Below are 20,033 nucleotides of genomic sequence, written 5' to 3'. Positions count from 1 at the left end.
ACTGGGGCAAGAGATTCTCTTATCAATTTGCTGGTGTTACTGACTAGCTTGAAGTAAATCTCCCAGGCTATGAACCATTTTAGCTGGGGCAAAACTCCTGCCAGCCAACACTTTTAGTTACATTACTCAGTAGAAGTTGACAGTAGATGTGTTAAGTGAATCACCACAGTGCAATCTGACCCATAGGAGAATGCAAGCTCCTGCAAGAGTTTCCCAATTCAATCACCAGCATGTGCCAAAAAAGGCTTGTGCCATCACTTGAGTCATTAATAACCAGTGAAGCACCCAATACATCACCAAATTCCAAACTTACATGAATGGCTTTCTTTTAAAATAGAACATACAGAACAACTATTTAAAATACAGCACAGCAACACAATGACCCAAACATGTCTACAACTCAAGAGGCTGAAACTAACGTAAACATTTTTAACAATGCAGCAGAAATACATTTCCTTTGGTAGCTCTCTTGAATAAACAATGAGCTGTTGAGGCACGAAGACCAGGTGACACCAGGCTCTCCCAGAAATGGCTAATCTGTGCTTATCTCAACCAGGAAGGTAAAATGCATTTCAGAAACAGGGTTACATAGCTAAAGATCCCTCTCTTCTAGATGATGACTGCAGAATCCTTTGCTCGCAAAAGGAACAGATCGCCCTTGCAACACAGGATGACTCAGAATGTTATATCCATCTGCATAACTGCTACACTCAAAATACAGATATAGTCCTGAACACCATGTGAAACATGCAAATTAGCAGCCATAGGGGCATCTTACTGTAAGATTTTAGTGACAAAGTTTCTGGGCTGACTCAAAACAGAGACAGGTTATAATAGCTTTCATCTTTGGGCTATTTATCAGCAAGTAGCAATGCTGAAGCAAAAACAAAACACTGCTGCAGGATCAAGATGCTTTAACAGCCACTCTCAGTCATTAGCTTTAGAAAGATTCAGTAAACAGAAGCTGGGTGTGCGCATGTTTTATCTCATCTAACTAGATCAGTGTTTTAAAAAATCTTTTTACTGCCTGGTACCCCGATTAAATTGTCTTGAGTATCACATTTAGAAAATTGTCCCTTAAAAGCTTTGTGTTGTAACAAAACCACATTAGTTAACATCTTGTCATTATGTACAGATACACAAGGTAATGAAACCACATTCTTATTATGAACATGGACTGAAGTAGGAGATAAGTTCTGGTTTGTCTATCCCAATGCCTTGATCTCCTGCCTTCAACACTGCTTCAACTGGTATGCCGGGGAACACACCTCCTGCAACAGTAGTGGACTCACCAACCTTAAGGGCATTTAAATGGTCATTGGATAGGCAGATGGATGAGAATGGAATAGAGTAGGTTAGATGAGCTTCAGATTGGTTTCATAGGGCGGCGCAACATCGAGGGCCGGAGGGCCTGTATTGCGCTAGAATGCTCTAACTCAGGAATGCAACTGATCTGGACTCATGTGTGATGAAGGTGAATGCAAGAAAGTTCATGGTAGTCAATATACACTGTACAGAGCACATTGGGAAGAAAATCACTGGGGAGTTGAAGTGCCTGGGGCTTTTCCAAACTTATCTTCAGTTCCTCTTTCTGAAGCATTCACAAGTTGAGTCATTCTAACATAGTCCCCTCCTTAAGATGAAAGATGGTTTGCAGACAGCGCACATGACAATTGCATTCAGACTGTGTCAGGAAGCTGCCATTCAGGTGTGACATCATCAGCTGCCATGTTAAAGTTGATGAGTAATTAGGTGTTAAATCATACATTGTCAGTGTGGCACTCTCAACTGTACACCAGCACGCCCTGACGTCAAGCCCGTGCAAGTGCCTTACGCATGTAGGCTATCAAAGCAATCCAAAATCCATGAGTACTGTCACTCTGCAGAGTCTATTCTCTAGATTTAGAGAAATCTGACATCCCCCACCTTACTACTTAAAATGTAAAACACCTCCTGGCATTATCCAAAGACATGTTCCAGATCCCAGCCGTGATGTACCTGACAGATATCCATAATAAATTAGCTTGACATTTAATCAGGACTCAGAGTCAAAACGTGGTGCTGGAAAAGCACAGTCAGTCAGGCAATATCTGAGGAGCAGAAGCATCGATGTTTCGAGCATAAGTCCTTCATCTTTGGGGGGGGATGGGGTGTGTGTGGCACGGGGCTGAGAAATAGGATGGGGAGGGGAGTGGTGGGGGAGACAAGGTACCTAGGAATGCAATACGTAGATGAGGGTCTGTAGTCCTCACTTTCTCCTACGTAATCAGTCCTGTTTGTGGTACTGTGTTATATTTAGTCTGTTGACCAGTTTCCTCAAATGACTTATTATTTACATTATACATTAGATGTGAAAGACATTATAGTCTGAAAATCTTGCCTCTGAAACAAAATCCACAGAACAATTTCATTTCGGATGACTAAAGTAACACACTCTTTTGTGGTCGTTCAACTTCTCCTCCTTCAAAAAGTCTCCATTTCATACTTGTGCTGCAATATTGGGAATGTGTGAGACACAGTGCAACTGAAGATTCAATACCGTCAGAAAACAAATCACCTCAGCAGTTTCACTTTACAGAGCTCAGAATTACAGCTTTTGAGAAAAATGACAAGACTGGCAATTAGACAATAAACTAATCAGAATAACAATCCCTACAAGCATCTACTCCCTCCAACACCGATGCTCAGTAGCAGCAGCATGTACTACCTACACAAATGCATGCAGAAATTCACTAAAGATCCATAGACAGCACATTCCAAACCCACAGCCAGTTCTATCTAGAAGGACATGGGCAGCAGATATATGGGAACATCACCACCTGCAAGTTCCCTTCCACTCACCATCTTGACTTGGAAATATATTGCTGCTCATTCACTGCCACTGGATCAAAATCCTGGAATTCCCTCTCTAAGGGCATTGTGGGTCTACCTACGGCAGGTGGACGGCAGTGTTTCAAGGAGGCAGCTCACCCCCACCTCAAGGGGCAACTAGGGACAGGCAATAAATGCTGACCAGCTAGTGTTGCTCACATCCCACAAAGGAATTTAAAAAGCAGACAGGGAGACTCAAACTCAAAGTTCCATCCCATTCATTTTCACTGCACATTTAGTTCTCTAGCAGCAGTATGGGAATACTTGGCATTTAGCTTCATGAGCATTTACTGAATGCTTCAGGTTTTGGGAAGCTGTTAAATCTATGTTTCTTTGAATTGTTCATTTGACACTAAAATTACTACTTGCACTTTTTTTTCCACATTTTATGTAAAGGAACATAAAATCCATTAAATGGCCATTTGACAAAAGGAAGCTTTTATAATTAGTTCTCTCCTGCAATCTCCCGCAATTTAAAGATGCAACATTCCAACAATGCAAACGTGCTCGTGAAACCTACCTTGTGCATCACAATCTTGCGCTGGGCTGGTTCTGCCACATCAATCATCTTTTGTACCACATAGTTTGCGTACTGATCCTTCATCATAGTGTATAAGGCACTGTGAGGACCATCGTTAATACTGCACACTTCATCAATCAGCAGAGCTCGCTCAGCACGAGAGGCGTGGGTCACACATTTCTCAACGACATTGCTGAAAAAACAGAGGTGTCACGATGGTGATAATCAGAACATTCTAGACCCTTGTGTATGCTCAAGACTCTATCAAGCTACTCAAAATTGTGATGCACTTTGCTATGCAGCAAAGAGAGAGAACCAAGTTCTCTTTAGAAAGTGGGTTGAATTACAGGCATGGGAAAAAAGATCTGGATGCAAAGTGAGGAGAAAATTATTACAGATAGATGGTTATAGACGCTCGAGCGCGCACCACACGAGAAAGGTGATGGAATCAGATATCACAGCAACTTTCAAAAAGCAACAGAATATGTAACACTGGGGAAAAAATAAACTGCATTGTTAAGGGAAAAAGCTGGGACAAAGCTGGACAGCTCTTCCAAAAACATGGCACATACACAACAGATCACGTGGTGCAATTTGGCATGACTGCACCCCATGAAGGGGACTACCACGAGAGACTGAGGACAAAATTCTGTCTAAACTACGAATCGCCCATTCAGTTTAAAATGTTTTGCTTAAATGTTTGAGACACAACTGTCTAAACTTCTGAAGTGAATTTGGAACAGCACAACACAGGACACAGAAAACCAGATTTTTGTGTGACAATATGCCAAATTCGTTGTAGACATTGATGGTCATCTCAACAGTATGCAGAATCTATAACATTAACCTGGGTGGGTGATGGGGGAGATGGAGGAAAAGAAAATATATTTCACATTGTATAAGACTCTGGTGCGGAGTTGTATAAGACTCTGGTGCGGCCACATCTGGAGTATTGTGTGCAGTTTTGGTCGCCATACTATAGGAAGGATGTGGAGGCACTGGAACGGGTGCAGAGGAGGTTTACCAGGATGTTGCCTGGTATGGTAGGAAGATCGTATGAGGAAAGGCTGAGGCACTTGGGGCTGTTTTCATTGGAGAAAAGAAGGTTTAGGGGTGACTTGATAGAGGTGTACAAGATGATTAGGGGTTTAGATTGGGTTGACCGTGAGAACCTTTTTCCACGTATGGAGTCAGCTATTACGAGGGGGCATAGCTTTAAATTAAGGGGTGGTAGGTATAGGACAGATGTTAGGGGTAGATTCTTTACTCAGCGAGTCGTGAGTTCGTGGAATGCCCTGCCAGTAGCAGTGGTGGACTCTCCCTCATTATGGGCATTTAAACTGGCATTGGATAGGCATATGGAGGATAGTGGGCTAGTGTAGGTTAGGTGGGCTTGGATCGGCGCAACATCGAGGGCCAAAGGGCCTGTACTACGCTGTATTTTTCTATGTTCTATATTGAAAATAATCAGTAAACTGTCAAGAATTGATCATTTATTTTAGCTTGTGTAGCAGTGCATCTCTGGTTTTGAAACTTTTAAGTACCACTCTGCCCAAAGGTGAAGTTGCTAGGAATACCTAGCAGAGGCAGCTGAAATTTGCTGGATAATCATTGGCATACATAAACAAGGCACACAATTAAAGAGAAAACCAACAGAAAGCCCCTCAGCCCTTCAGTTTGCTCCATTCAATAAGAGCATGGCTAATCTAATTACTCCACAGTCCAATCTATCCCCACCTCCAGTAATACTCTTGCTTATCAAGAATTTATCTCACACTATTTTAAAATTATTCAAACATTTGACTTCACTGTTTAAGGAACAGAGTTCCAGAGACTCCTGAACTCCAGAAGAGTATTTCTCATCTCAGACAAAAATGGGAAATCTTATTTATAAACAATGACCCTCTATTCTTTATTCGGTCACAAGGAAACATCTTTTCCAAATCTTGCTGCACGATATCAGATTGAGTATTGACTGCTCTGTGTCTGGCTGCTGCAGAATGTGTCCCCTATGGTCAGAGAACTAAAGTCTACCTTAGTGCTTCAACCAAGAAACACAACTTCAAGGCAACTGTTAGCCTGATCAATGTGCAGAAAGTCAGACCAAAGAGGACCAAAAAGCTGGACAAATTGGATCAGAATTACAAGTAAACAATACTGAAATCCAAGGTGCCCTAACTCATCCAGCTTGAAGACCAAAATATGAGCTAAATACAAGACCACTGGTGTCCATTTTCAACAAGGAACAGATGGATGGCCATTTCCAAAGTGGGCAACAATCTGAACTTTATGAAGTCAATGAAAACTAGCGGGCCCGATTAAATGGGAATACAGCCCCAACGTATGATACGGCAAGACACTCAAACATCAGCGACCTGGTTTGACGTTTGACTAACCCCATGTTAGAAGGGACTACCGAAATGTCAGAGATACCTGGCAAACTTGTGCTGGCTCAGAGCCAAGACATTTCCTCTGATTTCAGATACAATCTTGCTCTTATCTTCAGGGCGGCCATGTTCCAGGACATGTTGAATGACATAATTCCCGTACTGGTCCTGTTGGAATGCAAAGCAAAGAGGTTGAATTAATATTGGATCGGGAAGTCATAGAGATGTACAGCATGGAAACAGTCCCTTTGGTCCAACCCGTCCATGCCGATCAGATATCCCAACCCAATCTAGTCCTACCTGCCAGCACTCGACCCATATCCCTCCAATCCAGACACTTCCTAAGTGTTATCATTCTGATAGATGTCTTTCTTGGGTGCTAGTAGTTTTCAGCAAGGCTACGTTTTAAATTAGGAAGGGCTTATGCCCGAAACGTCGATTCGCCTGTTCCCTGGATGCTGCCTGACCTGCTGCGCTTTTCCAGCAACACATTTTCAGCTACTTTTTAAAATATACCTAGCCTGCATTTGTCAGGTCCCAACTGTTTTTTGATGAAGAAATTAAAATGGCATTATCCCAAACTAATTACACAACCCTACTTAGAAGAAAAATCTAATCAGAGGCTTAGTTGGAGATAAATACTATTTATAATAATGTTCTAGCAATCAACTCCACTTGGCTTGAGGCAGGAGAATATCCCAAACCTTTAGAAACAAATCATGGGGGCTGGGGGAGGGGGTGCAAGATCAAGACAGTGACTTTATTTCCAATTCACCTTAAACATACGTAAAAATTCTTAAACATACCCTAAGCATCTTGGGCATGTGGTGAATTCCCTGTCACAAACCAAGACTCCTTTCCAAACAATATCACCATCTGTCAACAGTCCCCTTCCCCACCCCCAAATCCAAACTCTGACATAGTCCCAGCTTCTGCTGAGCACTCGCATTTGTGCTGTGTTATCAAGAGGAGAGTCTAAGTGGAAGGATGACTACTATGAAGTGGGCATGGTGGCAAAATTTAAAAGCAGTTTTTTTTTATTCAATAGCATTAGCCTTGTAAACATCTTTGTAACATTCTCTGCACCCTGAATATTTGGGGCTGGGTATGGTGAAAATACTAAGCAGGAAGGCACTTGTACGAAAAAGACAACTGTTCCAACTTATAAACAAGTAAAGGCAGTTTTCCAATCACCTATGAAAACAAAACACAGCTATTTTGTATTAAATTCTGAAAACCTGATCAAATATTTCTACACTATGTAGAAATGTTTCAGCTGAACTTGAACGTTTAAAAGCACAAAACCAACAAACACTGGTGACTACTGCTGTGGTCATAAAACAGCACAAAGAGGGGAAAACCATTTAATCAAGTTCACTGGGAAAACAAACAATAATGACAGGAAATCAGTGCTCCCAACACACTGATTGTGAAAGAGACCAGAGTCTAGTTTCTCATCCATACACAAGGATCGCAGATATTTTTGCAGACATGAATTAAATATTCTTAGACAACTTGGAAAAATGTTCCAACGCATCAGGTAAGGATCTATTCCTCGGCAGAATTGGCATTTTGTGGCATTTCTCCTAGCTGCAGACAGAACAAAGGGTATGTTTACAGAAGAATTCAATAATTCTTTGTGCCATTATGTGGAAAGAGCAGGGGAAGAAGCAGACGCAGTCATAAAACAGCCATTTAATTTTATGGTAATATAATTAGTGGGCAACAGGAGACAAAATAAGGATAGATATTTGATGTGAAAAGGGTGGAATGGCCCCTTATTCATATGCACATTTGAGAATTAAACTGAATTTAATGTTGATGCCCAGATTTTTCTTGATTAAATGATTTTTTTCCACATCTCAAAAGGCCAGTATCCTGAAACATGAACTCTGCTTCTCTCCACACGTGTTGCCTAACCTGCTGAGTGCTTCCAACATATTGTTTTTCAGATTTCCAACATCTGGAGTATTATGCCTTCATAAAAACATTTCTTATACTGCATCAGCAGCAAGAAGCTAAATATCTGATCTATTATTTCATGAGATATGAGCATTGTTGGTCATCCCTACTTGCTCAAGTAATCACCTTCTGGAACTACAGTAGTTCGTCAGGCATAGATCCATCAACAGTACAATTAGGAAAGGAATTCCAGAACTCTGACCCAATGACAATGGAGGAATGGTGTTAAAGTCAGAACAACGGCAACTTGGGGGAAACGTTTGGTGATGGTCCATCAATAACGGAGGAGCTATAAATGGTACTGAAGCTTGTTCAATCATCACTGAACATCCACACAGCTGACCTCATAATAGAGGGAAGGTCCCTGATGAACCAGCTGAAGATGTTTAGGACAATAACAATTGCCTGAAAAATTCCAGCACCAATGTCTTGCTGGATCCAACAACCACAACCACCTTTGTGTCACTTTGACTTCAATGAATGGAAATTTCCTCAATTCCCATTGCCTATAATTTTTGCTCAGGCTCTTTGCTGCCATGTCATGTCAAATGCTGTTTTTGGTCACCTCACCCCTGGCATTCATCTGGTTTGCCCATGATTGCACTAAGACAGCAATGACATGAGTCAGGTGACTGTGGTGGAATGCAAACTTAATAGTGCCTAATGGATCAACAATCTTCAAACTTCTTACTGTTAAACAGCAGCTCTCAAGAGTTGCTGCATCCTAGGAAAGTGAAAGTTGCCAGTCTCAGAGGACTATAGTCTACTCTCTCATTAAAGAGACATGACTGGCAGCACATTTAATTTGAGGGTCGCCACATTCAAGTGAGAAGTGAAGAAAGCAGAACCATGTTAACATCAGCCAGTGTGGGAATTTAACCTGTCTTGTTGGTCTCACTCTGGATCACAACCCAGCCAGTCAATGGAGCGAACTTACCCTCACTCCTTACTCTAAGTTATGTCGCCTGTGCTTAAAAAAACAAGTCAGTGTTCAAAGCTGACAAGTTCCAGTTATAACAAGCATATACTATAGCACTGCTGCTTGACCTGTGACACCACAATCAATGCATCACAGGTTCAGTACAGTGCATTAGCAGAATTACTAGTAACACAGGGTGTATGGTGCCAATATATGAAAATATGCCAAATTTACCTTAGAAACTTCAAACTTTTTTCTATTACTGAAGTTATTTGGTCACTTTCTCAAATAATGCTAAATAAAACATTACTTGCAAAAAAATTGCACAAAGTAGTACTGACTGAAATATTCAAAAGAGAACCATGATGTATAAAATTAGTTAAGAATTCAAGAATGACAGTATAATCTTTGTTGAAATAAAACTGCTGCATCAAATGGCCATTCTGCTGCTCTCTAACATCAGCCTTGATGTAATTAGCATTGGTCTGTCAGACTCTTCTGGGTACAAATGCCACTCCACAATCCTGAGCATTTACTCTCTGATGGCAGTTCAATGAAGCATTAACAGAGTGCTGCACTGTCAATGGTGCCATCCTATCCAACGAGATATTAAAGCAAAGCCTGTCAGTCAGCTCAGGTGAATGTGAACGATCCACTGGTTCGATTTGAAGAGAACCTGAGGAGTGTGAGCCTTTTCTAAGAACTTTCCAATAATTAGCCCTTTTTAAACAATATCACCGGCCATTATCTCATTGCTGGTCAGCATGGAGACTATTAGTATGACTCGGAGTGCAGAGCTCTTGCATTTCAAAGTGAATCAGATGTCACTGTTTGCCTGGGATGATTCAATCAGCAATCGCAACAGTGTTAAGTGTCACTTCTTAATCCATTGCCTAGCCCCACAGTCCAGCACAGAATGTATACCGCCAGCTGCCTCAGTGAGAATGAGGATACATACCTGAACTAACTGTTCTGTATGTTGATGAAGCTCCTCTAGGATAGGCAGGGTCTGCTCAGGCATGCAATGCTCTAAGATCCGCTGGATAACACGGCAGCCATAGGGGTGAGTCGATAGGGCAAACACCTGCAAATGAAACCAAAGAGGTCAACAATGAGCTTTTAAAAGGGGTGGGGGAGGAGATATTTTGAAGTAGCACGTAAAATAAACTGATCATGTCTTCAAAATCTTAATCTTGCGCAGTGTGTTATTTTTGGACTTAAATCTTCATGTGCTATCCCAGTCCACAACTGTGGATTCATTGCCCACAATCTACACTGCCACTACTCTGGGCTTGGACAAGAGCACACGATTAAATCAGTGCACCATTGCCATAAATGCTGGATGACTAGAGAAATTGAGGGTTTGGTTAAGAAAAAGAAGGAAGCATATGCCAGTGTAGACAGGAGAGATCAAGTGAATCCTTAGAAGAGTATAAAGGTAGTGGGAGTATGTTAAGGGGGAAATCAAGAAAGCAAAAAGGGGACATGAGATAGGTTTGGCAAATAGGGTTAAGGAGAATCCAAAGGGTTTTTATAAATACATTAAGGACAAAAGGATAACTAGGGAGAGAATAGGGCCCCTCAAAGATCAGCAAGGCAGCCTGTGTGTGGAACCGCGGGAGAGGGGGGAGATATTAAACAAGTATTTTGCATCAGTGCTTACTCTGGAAAAGGACAGGAAAGATACAGAATGTGGGGAAGAGATGGTGACATCTTGAAAAATGTCCATATTACAGAGGTGGTGGTGCTGGCTTTCTTGAAACGCATAAAAGTGGATAAATCCCCAGGACCTGATCAGGTGTACCTGAGAACTCTGTGGGAAGCTAGGGAAGTGATTGCTGGGCTCCTTGCTGAGATATTAGTATCATCGATAGTCACGGGTAAGGTGCCGGAAGACTGGAGGTTGGTTTAACATGGTGCCACTATTTAAGAAGTGGGGGATAAGGAAAAGCCAGGGAACTAAGACCGGTGAGCCTGAAATTGGTGGTGGGCAAGTTGTTGGAGGGAATCCTGAAGGAGAAGATGTATTTGGAAAGGCAAGGACTGATTAGAAAGTGTCAGCATGGCTTTTGGCGTGGAAAATTATGTCTCACAAACTTGATTGAGTTTTTGAAGAACTAACAAAGAGGACTGATGAGGGCAGAGCGGTAGACATGATCTATATGGACGTCAGTAAGGCGTTCAACAAGGTTCCTCATGGGAGACCTGTAGCAAGGTTAGATCTCACGGAATACAGGGAGAACTAGCCATTTGGATACAGAACTGGCTCAAAGGTAGAAGACAGAAAGTGGTGATGGAGGGTTGTTTTTTTAGACTGGAGGCCTGTGACCAGTGGTGTGCCAGGTCCAAAGCTTTTCGTCATTTAGATAAATGGTTTGGATGCGAACATAGGAGATATATAAAGTAAGTTTGCAGATGACACCAAAATTGGAAGTGTAGTGGACAGCGAAGAAGGTTACTTCAGAGTACAATGGGATTTTGATCAGATGGGGCAATGGGCTGAGGAGTGGCAGATGGAGTTTAATTTAGATAAATGTGAGGTGCTTCATTTTGGGAAAGCAAATCAGAGCAGAACTTATACACTTAATGGTAAGGTCCTGGGGAGTGTTGTTGAACAGACACCCTGGAGTGCAGGTTCATAGCTCCTTGAAAGTGGAGTTGCAGTTAGATAGGATAGTGAAGGAGGTGTTTGGTATGCTTTCCTTTATTGGTCAGAGCATTAAGTATGTGAGTTGGGAGGTCATGATGCAGCTGTGCAGGGCATTGGTTAGACCACCTTTAGAATATTGCAATTCTGGTCTCCTTCCTATCGGAAGGAAGAATGTTGCGAAACTTGAAAGGGTTCAGAAAAGATTTACAAGGGTGTTGCCAGGATTGGAGGATTTGAGCTACAGGGAGAGGCTGAATAGGCTGGGGCTGTTTTCCCTGGAGTGTCAGAGGCTGAGGGGTGACCTTATAGAGGTTTATAAAACCATGAGGGGCACAGACAGAATAAATAGACAGGGTCTTTTCCCTGTAGTGAGGGAGTCCAGAACTAGAGGGCCTAGGTTTAGAGTGAGAGGGGAAAGATATAAAAGGGACCTAAAGGGCACTTTTTCACTCACAGGGTGGTGTGTGTATGTAATGAGCTGCCAGAGGAAATAGAGGCTGGTACAATTACAGCATTTAAAAAAGCATCTAGATGGGTATATGAATAGGAAGGGTTTAGACAGATATGGGCCAAGTGAATGGGACTAGATTAGGTTAGGATGTCTGGTTGGCATGGACGAGTTGAACCAAAGGGTCTGTTTCTGCGCTGTACATCTCTTTGACTGACAAAATGGACAGCAAAGTAGCATAACTACTCCAAAAATGCAACCAAAGGATCATGTGAACTTTTGTTTGTTTTTGTTTTGTTTTATAAATCATAACATCTAAATTGAAACATTCCAATTCAAGCTATTTTTGGTTCAAAAAAAAAGGAGAGCTGTCACACTTAGCAAAATAAGTCAGTAACAGAGGCAGCAGAGATGGTTCAACTCCTGAATTATTTTGACGCAACTGCCCTTTGCTGCAATTGGAGTACAGATATTATAATGAGTTTCACTGCCTCAGGGTTTCCATATTTGATCATCAGTGTTAGGCAAGGACAGAATTATGTTAATGTGCGATGCTCCCCAAAGTTGAATATTATAATGATCGTGTGTGTATGTTCATACAAAAGGAATGAGCAATGAGCTAAAGCACCTACATGACCACGTCCCAATACACTCAAATGCAAGGGAGGATTAAAAATAGCCAAAGTCTCTGATCAAGTCATACCTGCCCTTGGAAAGCATCAATGATGAATTGCAAGGATTGTGGCTGTACACATTCAATACACTTCTGTACCACGTGGTTCCCATTCTGATCCTTGACACATTTTAGGACATGTCCATCCAGTTCCTTCACCATTTCGTTCTGTATACAATAGGGGAGATGCAGACAATAACACTGATAAAGTTATGCTTTATATTGGACATTTTCTGCTGCATTATGTCAATGAACCAACTCATTATCACTATGCAGAACTTGTATTTCATCCCCTTTTGAACCACTGTATTGACATTTTACAATTCCATTCCTCAACAGAAACCTACCCTCCACACCTTAAAATCAATGTCAATAATATATGGCAAGGCAAGATTGTGAAATGCACTCCTTATAGCTGAATGAACATTTAAGGATACATATACTAAAATGAATATTTCCAAACATCTCATTCAAAACTCTCAGCTCTCCACTAGCAAAGCTGACACGGTCAAGGGAAACAATCTTCTGGAAAGACAGCGGAAATTTTATACTATGACACAGAATATGTGGGCGGCACGGTGGCACAGTGGTTAGCACTGCTGCCTCACAGCGCCAGAGACCTGGGTTCAATTCCTGCCTCAGGCGACTGACTGTGTGGGGTTTGCACGTTCTCCCCGTGTCTGCGTGGGTTTCCTCCGGGTGCTCCGGTTTCCTCCCACAGTCCAAAGATGTGCAGGTTAGGTGAATTGGCCATGCTAAATTGCCCGTAGTGTTAGGTAAGGGGTAAATGTAGGGGTATGGGTGGGTTGCGCTTCGGCGGGGCGGTGTGGACTTGTTGGGCCGAAGGGCCTGCTTCCACACTGTAAGTAATCTAATCTAATATGTTGTTGAGTGGCTATACGTCTGCTATTCCAGAACATAACATTAACTAATATTTATTTCTATTTAATATACAAGTGTCAAAAGGTTTGACATATTTCAAACATAGCCTAGTTCATGGAAATCTTGCCTCAAAAGTTAAAAACATATTTACAGACAAAAGAACAGCAGACCTGAATCCAAAGTGGATAAGCAGAAGGCTGGAAGAACACGGCAAGCCAGGCAGCCTCAGGAGGTGGAGAAGTCAACATTTTGGATGTAACCTTCTTGATGTTACAACAGAAATGCTGACTTCTGCACCTCCTGATACTGCATGGGCTTGCTGTTTTCTCCAGCCTCCTGCTTGTCTACTCAAAAGTTACAATGCAAGGACTCAGGACTCCTTTATTAAAAAAAAATCTCGGCTGACACTTCAGTGTAGCAAAGAGCTCCTTAGGAGTGATGAATGATCTCACTGCATTAGTTAAAACAAAACCAGGAAAATTACCCCTCATGTCTGGCAAATCAGCAACACTAAAGTCAGATTGCTTTGAAAGCTTGCTGTGCACAGATTGGTAGCTGTGTTTCTAACATTACCAGGATCTGCACTTCAGATGGATTTGACTGGGTGTTTGGGTGTTTTTGGATGTCTGGTAGTCATCGGAAATGTTATGTAAATGCAACTCATTGTTTATTAGAAACTTAAACTAATAGCAAAATTACAGAGAAAATGTTCTGATAAAAACCCTAGATCCACGACATGACTAATTTACACTGTCCAAAAATAATAGATTTATGGTGCAATTTGGAAAGTATTTGTTCATTGAGGGGGTTGATCACTGAGGCATGTAGAAGTGTCTGCACAAGAATCAGCTGCCAGGGTTAAGCAGGAAGAAAATTAAACTAGTAAGTGGTAATCAGTGAAGAGTTTCTGCTAATCCAGATGATAAAGATACAGAAAGTTTCATGTCAGAGATTATAAACACATTAATAACACAAAATAGAATGGGACTTACAAAAGTCAAAGTGATTGAATGAGGAGTTTTCTGAAATATGGAAGTGTATACTGGCACCTGTGCTTTCAGCTGCCATGGCCATAATCTCTGGAATTCACTCCCTGAACCTGTTCACCACTCTTTCTGGACATTCATGAGAACCTTCCTCTTTGACTTAGTTCTTGGTCACCTGTCAAGGTCTCATTTGGCTCGATTTCAAATTTTGCTTTCTAATACTAACGTGAGGCTTCACACTACGTTAAAGTTACACCAATGGAAGTTATTCCTGTTGAAAAAGAAACTGAGTTGCTACATCTAGCATGGGAAACAGATCAGGATAACCGGCAACCACAAAGAATGGAAGTTAACATTCAAAACGTATGGGGCACAAAACTGGAAGACTTGGTGAAGTTCATTTCTAACATCGGAAGAGCAAATTACTCCAGATGCTGGAATCTGTACTGAAAACAAAAAAAAAAGTTGGAAATCACAGTGGGTCAGGCAGCATCCACGGAGAGAGCAAACTAACACTGAGTCTAGATGATTCTATCATCTAGACTGGAAACTTCAGCTTGCTCTCTCTCCATGGATACCTCCTGACCTACTGTGATTCCCAGCACTTTTTGTTTTCACTTCTAATATTATCAGCTGAACATAACAGTTTAGAAATAATAATGCTTAGAAATACTTTTATTAGTTTCACAGTTAATACTATTTCTTGCGTTCCTTTAAAGGTTTACTGGTTAAGGGAGGGACAACCACAATAGCTAGTAAGGCAGTAATTCCCACAAAGTGCCTGCTCAGAGGTTAGGAAAGGAAAAAAAAATCTAGCAAATGTGTCCTGACTTAAGGTAGTTTGATGATATTGAAGAATACTGTCGGGAAGACACAACAAATGTATTCAGATAAATGAACAATAATGACAATACACAGGAGAAATGCTGAGATTCTTCCCTGTACTATACAGTGCCATAATAAAGGCTGGAAACCCAGCTGAATCCTCTGAATTTCAAAACATGTAAATAAAGTCCAGATTATTTTGCAACAAAATTGCATGCATACTTTCCTGGATAAAAATGTTACATGCATGTCACTTCGGAAATGAACTTTGCCATTACAGTGTTCGTCCCTTGTCAGAAGACAGCAAAATTTACTCTCAAGTGGCTACTCTGCAAAAGTGTATGGATGGTGAGTGTTAAATTGCATTCACATCACAACTGATGTGGACATGTTTTCCTTTTCTAGCAGGGGTCAATGGAAGAATCCTTGCAAAATCTTCCCTGTCCTTAGACAGTGGCACCCATGGCACCAAAAACAATGCTCGGATACATGGGGCAGTCCTTGAGTCAACTAAGCTAGCAGAGACCAACAAGCAGCGTCCAACCCCTGCAATTAAGGACTTGAGCTAACTCAATCCTTTTTGTCCTGTTAAATTATTTGGGGTTGGAGGCTTTTTACCAATTGCCTCCTCAGTGTGTTATGGACCAGGTCAGACCTCCTGAAAACATTTCAAGAAAGTAGCCCAGACCCTATCTTTGCCAGTTGTCTTATGCAGATGAATAGCTGATATTCCAGGAGGGATGCAGCTGGTCAAACCACTTATGTGTTAAACAAAACAGAATTTATTTACAAGATTACCAAATGCAACACAAACAAAAGAGAGCAGAATACTGAATAACAACCTGACAACACAACAGATTATCCCAACTTAATGATGCTGTTCCAAATACTTGCGACAATCCCCATAAACACCCCTTGGCACAAAAGGAAAAATCAAACACAGAGTCTTACAGGAGAGACGTCAGACAGAGTACCAGCATGGACCTGTGTCTTTGGGTCCAGCAGCTTTTACATTTGCGTGACTGCTTTCAGTTAATAGCCAAACCAAACCAGAGATACGCTGAGCTGGCCATTCCCCTTTCATTATACAATTCTTTTTAAATTTCAAAGCCTCTTGCCCAAGGCAGTATCTGTTAGCCATAATCAAACTGGCTCTAAAACCCATCCAAACCCAGACCTTTCAGAGCCTGTGCTTTTTACGACCTCTCTGGAAAAATAGCTAAGAACACCATAACCTTGTTAAAGGAGAATCATCATCACAAGTGGATAACTTTAAAATTTAAATACCAAATTGCACCTACTTGAGCTCTAAACAAATGAGGATTTTTCTTTCATTTTTGACCTAAAAAACGTCACTGCACACTATGCTATGTAGACAAAGACAAACATTTTACCCTCTGCGTGAGGCTACCAACATAACCATTTCAATTCAAACTAAATATGTTATTATACTAATGATGTGAACATGTTGGGGCAATAATTTTGCAGTGGACAGATAACACAAAAGTTTAGAGCACAGCAAACAGCTACGTAGTAAACAATAGAGGACACATTTGCATGTCCACCTGCCAGCTTAAATATGAAGTGATACATGTTGCTAGCACAAATGAGAGCCTTTATATGCCAAATAGCACAATTTTGAAGTGAACACAAGAGAGATCGCGGTGCATTTCTGCACAAATCTGTGAATACACAATCGGATCACAAACCAGGTAACAGAAGATTTAGTATCTGGATTTTAGCACAACAGCCAGGAGGTTACGTTAACCACATGCAAAATACTTGTTTGGCCTCAGCTGGCGTAGTGTGTCAAATTCTGGGCACACTTTAGGAGGGATGTGAAGACTCTGGGAAAGGTATGGTATTACTGATACACATCCAGAGATGAGAGTTACAGTCATGAGGATAAATTAGAGAAACTGGTCTTGTTCTCCTCACAGCAACAAAAGCTGTTTAAAGATCACAAAGAGCTCAAATATAGTTAACTAGTTTCCAATAGGTGAAGATCAATAACCAGAGAAATGAGATTTAAGGTGACTGGCAAACAGACCAGAGGTCACACGAGAAAAACATTTTTATGTAATAATTTGGATTGCACTGATATAGGATGGTGAATACAGATTCAGTAATAACCTTCTAAAGAAACCTAGGTAAATACTTAAGGTGGAAACTAAGTGCAGGGATCTGGGGAAAGGGTTGGACTAAATAGATTGCTCTTCAAGAGTCAACTTGCAGATTTGGACTAAATGGCCTCCTTCTGTACTGTACAATTCTGTAAATACCAAAACATAACAGTTCGCAAACATAAAGAGAGAAACCAGAAGTGGTGTGACAGGCCACTCAAGAATAAGTCTATGAGGATTAGAGACAGATCAAAATTCTGGAAAAAAGTTTTGCTGGACTTTCTGCTTGGATTTCAGAGCAGAGACATAGAGAGAGAAGTGAACCTGTACTTTTTAAAATGGAAACTATTTTGATAGTTGATGTGAAGCAAACATATTAATCTTGACTAACCAGTGAACTCTCAATAACAAAAACAAAACTACTGTCTGAATCAGTTTTGCAAACTGCCCAGAGAAGATTTCCTATTTTGGTACTGTCAAGCAACGTTCACTGGACTAATGCAGAAGAGGTCCAGAATGATGGTCTGAGAACATGGATTCAAGGCACAACATGACAGCTGCTGGTAATTATATTCAATTAACAAACCCAAAATTATGCGGAATTCACAGGGCATGAGATGATTATTTAAAGAGGAACAATTTGTGGAGAACGGAACTAAGTCATGACACTCATTTGGAGATATGGTGTAGGCAGTGGGCGAAAGGTCTCCTTCTCCACGGCAACCATTCAGATTGTGCAGTCTAGGATTTCCATTCTGACAAATTAACGGTCAGAAAAATGAGCAAAGTTCACTAATATTCTAATATTCACGATCCTATTTACTTCCAACATTTGTTTAGTGGTAGATCACTTGTGAAATGGCTGATATAAATACTTTAATCAAGTGTTCAAAAAACAAATTCAATCTTACAATGATCTGCTGGTCTGGGGGAATGGATTCCAGAGCCTTCTGTATCACACGACAACCATACATCTGCAGCGCCAAAGAGAGAACATGTCCACGAATACGTTGAGCTAACGCCAGCTTCTGATCCAAGCTTCCAAACTAAAGAACATGGAATAGGTAAATTTTACAGAACAAATTCAGTCACCTACATGTTTTTACAGAGAACCCCACAGAATCTACAGCACAAACAGGATGTTACTATCCTCCATATAAGCCTCCTTCCACATTATAGCATGTAAGCCTATCTGCTTATCTATCTACAGGTCATTATACTTTCGTGCACATTTCATTAACGTAAATTCACTGTAACATGACTGACGAACTGGGGACACTGTTTCTAAAGCATGAACTTTTCAAACATGTATTGGCTATCACGCGATTCAAGCCCCATTAGCTTAAATGGTGTGGCTATTGTGCGGTTTTCTCATAACTCGAGATTGCACTAGCACGGAACTATGGCGTTATCGCAGAACCGACTGTATTTGTTCTTTATAACTACACCACTTGATATGAAAATTTCAGACCACACACTGTGCTCAGTGTAAAGATGTGTCTCCTAAAGTTCTTTTGAGGATTTCCTTGGAAAACTGAGAGCAACTGGATTAGACTAGGGGCTTGGAAAATTTGTGTTTCCAACTAAATGAGCAGATGCTACATCTTTAAAGTTTAAAATGGAGAGATCTGCCACGTTCCCCTGATCTATACATGAGCCAAACACCAGCAAAGCCTCAGATTCTATTTCCAGTCAGAGATTTCAGCCAGAGGCGTGGAAGGCATGTGACAATTCATTCTCCATAAACCTGAATTAGGAATTTTTTAAAAAAACTACGCTCATGAGCACGAGGCAGCCTCCCTGCTGGAAAATATGTTCATGTGGATCAGATCAAGGTTAGGCTGGGAAATTCAAGATGTTGCCTGCATGCCATAAAAATAAGGCAAGAAAGTGGTGGCTGGGGAGAGAAACAGAGCAACGAATCTGCCATGTCACGATTAAATATTCCAAAATTAGAGAGATTCCCAACATGTGCATTTGATTCTTTAACAGAAAGGTAACTCAATCCACCAACCTGAAATTTCTATAAAGCTTTTAATACATTCGTCTAATGTTAGGCCAATGTGGAGGCATTAATTAGTAATGTTTTCCTTGGATCTTTAACATCAACAAAGTAAACAGAAACTCGAGCCACAATTCCCCGAACCTTGCCTCCATATCCCACGACCTGCCTGGTTTTGATAAAATACTTTATGAATTGAGTGTAAAGAAATCAAGTTTGCGACTTACCTCAAAGAATTTCTGAATTACATAGTTTCCAAAAACATCGACCATCAGTTGATAAGCTGCCTGAAGTATTTCATTAAAAACCAGCTGTCTTTCAGCAGGAGTGGCCCGTTCCAATTTAAGTTGAATAAATCTGCAGGTAACAAAGTATTTTAAAGGGTGCATTTAACAGCAATACTCAAACTACAACTCTCTGCTCCAAGTATTATTTTAAGGAAATGGGATGAAAGGCTCTGTCACATATAACAACTGAATTTTGGGCTATTTGCTATGAACTGGTTCAGAGTTAGCAGCCACTTGGAATGTACAAGTTGAGCTGTATACCAGGCATGAATATTTCCCTCCTGTATTGACAACCAAATATTGCTCATTCCTACAAAACCAAAACACATGGCAAATTTTCCAGTCTTGACTCTGTCAACTTTTTGCCTACCGAAAAAAGAAATTGAAAGCTCTCCATAAACAAATGTTGGAATATTCCCATATACCTTCCCAGGACAGCAGCAGCAAACATGTAATATATGCAGACCTAGCAGAAACCACCTAGCAGAAGAGAGAGAG

At 41.0% G+C, this 20,033-nt stretch overlaps 1 protein-coding gene and 1 non-coding gene across 2 annotated transcripts in view; both read right to left on the bottom strand.

The window, feature by feature from the left end:
* LOC122563497 (pumilio homolog 1-like) overlaps positions 1-20,033 on the bottom strand; it is a 120,413-nt gene that overhangs the window by 2,238 nt on the left and 98,142 nt on the right. Inside the window, 6 exon segments of the mRNA XM_043717294.1 lie at positions 3,392-3,584; positions 5,825-5,946; positions 9,618-9,743; positions 12,461-12,598; positions 18,158-18,292; positions 19,476-19,605. Of these exon segments, the coding sequence (XP_043573229.1) occupies positions 3,392-3,584; positions 5,825-5,946; positions 9,618-9,743; positions 12,461-12,598; positions 18,158-18,292; positions 19,476-19,605 (844 nt within the window).
* Positions 8,697-8,829, bottom strand: LOC122563801. The gene has a single exon (XR_006315739.1). It is a non-coding gene; the product is annotated as a small nucleolar RNA SNORA76 (small nucleolar RNA).

This window comes from Chiloscyllium plagiosum, chromosome 27 (assembly GCF_004010195.1).
Source record: "Chiloscyllium plagiosum isolate BGI_BamShark_2017 chromosome 27, ASM401019v2, whole genome shotgun sequence".
NCBI lineage: Eukaryota > Metazoa > Chordata > Chondrichthyes > Orectolobiformes > Hemiscylliidae > Chiloscyllium > Chiloscyllium plagiosum.
Note: the sequence above shows the minus strand (reverse complement) of the source record. Positions and strands in the feature narration are given on the sequence as shown.